At 38.9% G+C, this 7,500-nt stretch overlaps 2 protein-coding genes across 7 annotated transcripts in view; one reads left to right on the top strand and one right to left on the bottom strand.

Moving 5' to 3' along the window:
* The window catches only part of aopep (aminopeptidase O (putative)), a 78,213-nt gene extending 73,275 nt beyond the window's left edge, over window positions 1–4,938 (top strand). For all 5 annotated transcript variants that reach the window (XM_087170238.1, XM_023393539.2, XM_023393537.2 and 2 more), the window contains one exon: window positions 3,725–4,938. Coding sequence is in view for 1 of the 5 variants with exons in the window: in XM_087170239.1 (XP_087026365.1) it covers window positions 3,725–3,748 (24 nt within the window). In the remaining 4 variants the exon portion in view is untranslated. The remainder of the gene's footprint in view (window positions 1–3,724) is intronic.
* fancc (FA complementation group C) overlaps window positions 1–7,500 on the bottom strand; it is a 36,841-nt gene that overhangs the window by 4,051 nt on the left and 25,290 nt on the right. For both annotated transcript variants that reach the window (XM_087170240.1, XM_087170241.1), the window contains exons 15-16: window positions 6,276–6,488; window positions 5,467–5,671 (exon numbers count right to left, since the gene is read on the bottom strand). In XM_087170240.1, the coding sequence (XP_087026366.1) occupies window positions 5,513–5,671; window positions 6,276–6,488 (372 nt within the window). In that variant the 3' untranslated portion in view covers window positions 5,467–5,512. The remainder of the gene's footprint in view (window positions 1–5,466; window positions 5,672–6,275; window positions 6,489–7,500) is intronic.

The following is a 7,500-nucleotide window of genomic DNA, read 5'->3' as shown; positions in this document are numbered from 1 at the left end:
GCCTCACTTGACTGTAAAACTTTCCAATGAGACCCTCTCACCGAGACGAATTAAACACACAAGCCTCCTTGCGAATTCAAAACACCGAGCAACATTACTAATGAGCGCCACGTTACGCTACGCTCTCTGCTTTGTCTGTTGTTCTTTCTCCCGTCTTTCATCTTCCTTCCTTGCTCTGTACTTCCACCCCCTCCGTCTCTATCTCATTTTAGTTACGTAGTATAAAAGATAATCCTGCAGATGATGCCAGTTGCACGCTCTGTAGTTCTAGCGAAGGTGAGAGCCAAGTACCTCAGGGGAGAGACTGTACTTCTAGTACTAATGAGGCCTGGGGAGACCCAAAAGCTGCTTAATGCTGCCGACAGATATTTCGTCAATCCAGGAGCAGTGGCCGCCATCATCACCCTAATCATCATCACTTCATACCCACATTATTTCTCTTTCGTACAGTAGATACATGCTGTGTTAAGTTATACTACATACTATATATATATATACATATATATATATACTGTTTTCACTGTAACTTACTAACAGGAAATTATTATATATGTGCACTGCTGGACGTCAATCAATCTGCAACTTTAAACTGTGATTGCCATTTTTTTCCCCAGCTGTGAGCATCTCCTCAATTTTCTTGTTGCTCTGCATTGTGGGAAAATGTGTAATGAAAAGTGACATTTTAGCGAATGTCCCTTTATCTTTGCCGAGAGTTAGATGAAGAGTTTGGTGCCACTCTCATAACTCTCTTTCAATATGAAACTGGAAGCAGTAGCCAGTTAGCTTAGCGTAGCATAGAGACTGACAACAGTGGGAAACAGCTAGTCTGGCTCTTTCCAAAGGAAGTGGCACCTCTAAAGCTCATTAATCCACAACTTATATCTTTGTTTATTCCACAGAAAAACCCAAAGTGTAAAAACAACTTTTTGGTTTTATGGAAGATTACTAGCAGAACTGTTTCTTGGCCGGACACAATGACTTCCCGGAGTCTATGTTGGTTGCTTGGCGACCTCACAGTGACAACAAGACTCCGGGTTTTTGGATTAAACATATTAGAAATACGGTAACTTGTTTATTTGTGAGCTTTGTTATCTTTTGGACAGAACCAGGCTAGCTGCTTCTCCCTGGATTTTCTGTGCAATACACATTTCTATTGTTTTGTCACGGATCGTAGAAACAGAAAGCTGTGATTCTATAAAACACCCAGTAATAAAGAAAAGCAAGACTTTCTCAGTTGGGTCACACAGCATGCTTTGTTTCTGTGTAGTGAGAGACGGTTCCCAAATCAGTCAAGATAAGCTTTATAACAAAAAACAATGCAAACTGAGGAAAAACTGTCTCGGCAATATGAGCCAGTTTATCATGCAGGTTTCTATTTACCTTGCACTGCCTGTCGAGACAATGACCACTAAATCTCAGTCTGTCTCACATGTCTCAAGAAGTAAATTTGTTTTGGAACTTCTATACAACACCCTCCATTTGCATCTACCTACCAAACAAAAAGGATCTCAGAAAGTCTAAGTCCTGCCCTACTCGACTCACCAGATACCACCCAATCTGTCAATATCTGCAGCTGGAAGACATGCAAAGAATGAAACATATGTGACTAAGATCTGCGAGTTTAAAATACTGATCTGCAGTAACTTACTGTATATAACTTTTGCTATGAAAGTGGGCGTAGTCTGCCAGAGTTTCATACCATCTAATTGTAATGCAAAGCTATACTGTTCTGGACGGATTGAATCAAAACAGTGACAGATGGCTGAAAATGTATTTTAAAACTGGTCAGTCTTTTTTTGGCAATCAGAATGAGCCTTGAGGAGGTATTATAGCGCTCTATATTCACAACGACAAAATGGCGACTAAACGAGGACAGATGTGTGAATTAGAAATGAGGGCCATGTGGAGCCTGCCATTTTTAGACCTATATTTAGGGCCTGTTAAAAGAGTAATGACCATCAAAGGCCTGTAAAAGAGAGGAATTGCGATCAGAGCCCGTATCTAAAAGGTGATTTATTACACTCTAATGGGAGGGAAATGGTGCTCTGCACATCAAAGGACAAAGCAACATTGTATAGACACCAAAAATAAACTTATTCAGCCCCCACCACCCACACCTTCTTCTCTTCATGCAACTAAACTGGACTGATTGTCTCTTTAATGTCAAGTATATTTTAGGGAGCTGTTGAATTACATTCTATTTCAAAGTTCATGTTGGTAACTTTTTCAATTTTATTTAATGCAGTATGTGTACATGCTCCTCACAGAAGGTGGTGGAATGTGATTTTGATGGATTTATAGTTAGATATTTATGATCAGATGTGTTTTTTTTATGCCAACAGTGTACTAGTAGCTTTGGATAGATCTTACCATTCCGCAGTGGTCTTGCTGACACTGCGGTGGTGAGGTTTCTACCATGTCAACCACACCTTTCACCATCTAGCGTAATCCAACTGTCTCAACAGTTCAAATGAACCTACAGTAGTGGGGTTTCTTGTGGGTTCGGCAAAGCGGAACGCTGCCTGACATGCAGCCTGAGCTGGCATTGCTCTTTGCTTCATTACAGACACGGCAAAAAAAAAAAAAAAGAAAAAAAAGAAGAAGAAAACCTAAGTGTTCACGGCCAGCCAGTGCTTCATGAGAAAGACAGAGCAGAGATTTGGGCCTGGCTTCCTGTGCCTACTGAGCTGATAATCAGTCCTATAGAACCACTGGCTCAGTTCAGCAGGAACAGGAGTCCAGTCCACTCACCACCGAACCGGAAACAAACCGCTGGTCACATCAGACCTCTCCTTCCTTTCTCACAGATTACATACAGTTATTAGGGATTTCTCTTTAGGATTTGAAAAGTGATGGTGGCACCACAGTTTTCCCATGGCTTGTACTTTGGTGTCTGAAGAATTGCACTATATTTCAAATGAACCATTTAATATATATCTAATTTTCATTAGTTTCAAAGAGTTTCAGAAAACTGACAACTTTCCAGGAGTATAATTATTTGGTGGCAGAAATACATTTATTCTGATGGGTTTGCAATTTATTAGAGCTGTTGAATAGTTGGGCCATTATTATCTGCCGCTATTAGCTTATTATGGATTTATCTTTTGCAAAAAATTTTGATAATCGATTAATTGTTTTTAGGATTTACTGTTTGTCTGTTTTGTATATTTGAGTGTTGAACAAAACAAGCTATTTTAAGATGATGCGCTGTTTTGTAACATTTTATCAACTAAACAATTAATCAGTAAATGATTTCTTTGATTAATTAACAAATAATGAAATAAATGTTAACTGCAGCCAAAAATTGGAAGGTATTATCTTATATATTGGCAGATTATTAACAAGAAACTGCAGCACGGGAACTCCTAATCTATATTTGCAGTAAGATGTCAGCATTACACTGTTCGTCCACCAGAGGGCGATGACAAGATTTTTTGTTTACTGTAGAATATCCTGCTCAGTACTTTTCTTGGTCACAATTCTTTATTTACCGAATTTAAAAGTGTGTCTGTCAATCTATCGTGACCAGATTGGTAACTATTGGTTTTCGCCTCAGAAATCCAGTGTCCGTTGTCTAAAAACTGGATTAATTGTCTTGGTGAACTCAAATGGTATTCTGTGTTTGTTTTCACATCAGGTAGATAACAGTAGCTCAGCCAGAGGATTGTAAACATCTACCAAATGTTCTGTAATGCTACAATCTGTCCATATCTTTCTCTTCCAGGTTGCTGAATACAGATGGAGATGACGGGAGTTTGGCACATGGGGCAGCCCAGCGCTCAGCTCCTCTTCCTCTGTAGGAGAGGGGATGCTGCAGAATCACTCAGCAGTGTGAACACCAGAAGGCTGCACTCTTACTCTACAGCCAAGGCCAACTGGCAAGGTTTAGAGAACAGCAGTTCTGTTCATTCAAGTCTAAAGAAAAAGCTAGTGTGCCCCAAGCTGTTTATAGTGAGCTACAGTGTTGTCGACATCATTATTGCTGTGGTAAAACCGAAAAATTACATCATTTCTCTTGTTTCAGAATGATAGATAATGGGGGGAAAGAGAACTATTTCATGGATAAAGACACTGCACCTCTGACCTCAGCTGCTGTGAACTAACTGAAGTTAGTTTCTGCGTGTGAGTGTGTGGGTGTGAGTTCATGTCTGTTTAGTCTGAAGTCATGATCTGTTTCTTAAGAGTTTAGACTGGAAATACCTCCAGGTGAATAATGTTTTATACATAACAAATGACTAAACTCTGGCCTATAACAACACTGGAACATACATCATCAACAACGTTCAGGGAATTCTAAATGTGTAAATGATGGTTTTATAAGTGCTGTGTGGAAAATAATAATGGTAGCTTTTTTTCTGTATCATTTTAAGTGAAAATTTGAATGTTAAAATAAAATTGTTTTCTTAAAATAAATACATGACTTTTTTAAGCTCAGTCCATCACTGCAGAAGCAAAATTAGTGCCGATTACACTGATTTTATATGCAAAATGTCATAGCCAGCCTTTCATTTCACACGTCTGCATTACTAAATTAAACATTGGTTATTTAATGCATTCTTAAAATAACATTGAGTGAAATCCAAGCATATTGTTTGTTCACAAACCACAGCAGAAAATTAGATATTAGATTTCTGCTTCAAAGTTTCTTTATGCTACAATATAAATTTACATCTATGAAGTCTGGCAGGTGTTTGTTGTGTTGACAGCTATATCTAATGATCAATTAAAAAAATGTATATGTATAGAAAACAACTACATCTTTCTCCTCTGCTCAGGTGATGGGAGGAGGAAGATCATATTTGGACTTTTCGGTTTTGTCAAATTGTTTAACACCATTTATCCTTCTCAAACGTTACATTTTAAATGTCTTGCATCAAAATGACAAATTTTGACCAATGACCGAGAGTCAACAACAATAAAGTGTACATACAAAAATAAGTGACATTACATTTCATTATTCACATTTTAGCATATACTCTGTACTACTGGAATATGCCTTTCATATACACATATGATAGCACAAAGAGAATCTATACAAAGATAACAAGCATTCGGTTTTCCTTTCCTTCAGACCTAAATGTCTTGCAGTCAGCATGTGTAGCGTGAAGGATTTATTTTGTGAGACAATTATATGAGTGGGAGGACTCTGACACATTGTACGCGCTGCTGCTTCTTTGCCGTGTGATCTGTCACTCCTCAAATGTCCTTGTGGGCCATGTAGTTGTGTGTGTGTGTGCGCATATAATTGTAGCCTCTCCACATAATCTGTCCTCCCTGTGCTGTTTTGACACACTCCTGTCATTGTATCGAGCATATCTACACAAGAGCGTGGCTATTTGTCATTCTGCAAACGTGCCCTGAAAAAACCCCTTTGCCGAGGATGAACTCACTGCTGTGTGCTTATTTGTATTAATGCATGTCTGTCTGTGTGTGTGCACGTGTGTGTGTGTGGGTATTCGCGCTCACCTGTTTCAGAGTGTGTGAGGCGTGTGCTCGGGTTCTCAGCAGGGCTCTATGCTGCATGCATATGTGTTAGTGTGTTCTGAAGTGCCTTGATCCTGAGATGAACTCTGTTAGTGACGCTTGATAAGCAGCTTCCTTCCTTTAGTCTGAGCTCCAGTGAGTCGAGAACACATGCTGCTTCATCAACCAGACCAGACTGATCCACCACCTGGACCGATCAACACACACATACACGTATGCAAAGACAAAAAGACATTGGCTGTGACAGGGTCAAAACGGTTTACCAGGAAAAGCAAAATTACTATCTGAAAAGGCATTATTTCAAAAAGAAAAGCGACTGATTATTTGTGATGTATTTTACTAAAGTCAACAGCATACTGAATAATTCCAGATAATGCACTTCAAATTAAACTGAATTGATCTCATGCTTGTGTCTTTCATAATACATCCACATCTAAGCAATTAGAGCCCATTCGACATTCAAACATCTGGTGTACATGGAAAGAGAGACTTTGTATAAAGAACATGTTGAAAACCCACAATTACCACTAACAATCAAAGTCTGACTAACAGTTAATATTCACCAGAGTTCTACTGACATTTAGCCTGAAATAAAAGAAAAGTGTGTTTTTTTTCCCCCCAATTTCCCAAAGTGTGTGTACTGTTGTGTATTAAATGTCACATTTATTTGAATATTGCATTTAAAAATATAATATAGATGCTGTAGTTTTTGTTTTCACTTAAATGGAACCTTTAATGTACATCCAGACCAGAAAACAAAATGTATGTAAGATAACTGATTGTTTCCTCACCGTCTGTAAAATCTGTGTTGATCCACTCAGCGATTGTTGGGAGAAAACAGCAAAGCTGACTAAGAGGCTGAGGATCAATAATGGAAACGGTGATGGTTGCTGAGGGTGTGGTGACAGCAGAGTGACCATTGACTGCAGGTGGTCAACAGAAAGTGGATGAGTTAAGTCCAAGAAAAGGGAGCGTAGGTGGTCCCACGCTTCTCTGACATGTACCTGGAAACAGTCAATACGATAATTTAAGGTCAGGTGACAGATGTTTATTTATAGACCACACTGGAATCAAGGAGCATTGGTTAAACTATCCTTCCTGCTACTAAAAAAAAAAAATCAATAGATTAATAATTCACAAATGATGAACAAATACAACCCTGTGTGAGTTGAACATTAATGTAATGGGAGAAACGGCGGCGACAAAAGCAATTCTCAAAGGGTTATGAGAGGAGGCGGACAAACAGGAGACAGGGAGATGAAACTCAGGCCAGCTGGCCAGACAGTCACTGAGAAATCAATACTACATCACCCTTTTCACCCAGCTCCCCTCCCTCATCTGTATCACTCTCTCTCGACCATTGTCTCACTCTCTCGCTCTCAGATAGGGGTCATCCATAATTTATTCTTTAATGTGTTATTCTTCTTTCTCTGTTTTTCTTCTGTGGCTTTCATTGAAGACACACCTGCCAAGAGCAAATAACTGAGCATCCACATTGTTATGTTGCTGTGCATGATATAATCAGAGTATCTGAGATTATATACCCACTGCTTTCCCCAGTCACATCAAATAATCCTGAATATAGAGTTGTTTTTCATCGTTTAGCAGCATTGCTAATGCAAACGGCAACAACACAGTAAGATAATAACTAATTTTAAGAGTCTTTGGCCATGCTAGCAGCTTACTGAGGCTGTATACAGTGATAGCATGTAACAACGCTACTATGCTGCATATTTAATGTTTAAGATATTAGTTTAGCATTTTAGCATGCTACAATTTGCTTATTAGCATCAAACAGAAAGCATACTTCAAGCTGATGGGAATGTCATGAGTTTTGCAGGCATTTTGTCATAAACCAAACTGAATGGCTCTGACTACATTTATATAATAAATAATAAATAATATATTGCCACACACACACACACACACACTCACACACACACACACACACACACACACACACACACACACACACACACACACACACACACACACACACACACACACACACACACA

This window comes from Seriola lalandi, unplaced genomic scaffold, assembly GCF_002814215.2.
Source record: "Seriola lalandi dorsalis isolate HSWRI2012SDOR001 ecotype SW California unplaced genomic scaffold, Sedor1 jcf7180002054938, whole genome shotgun sequence".
In the NCBI taxonomy this organism is placed as follows: Eukaryota; Metazoa; Chordata; class Actinopteri; order Carangiformes; family Carangidae; genus Seriola; species Seriola lalandi.
This window is presented reverse-complemented; position numbering and strand designations above follow the sequence as displayed.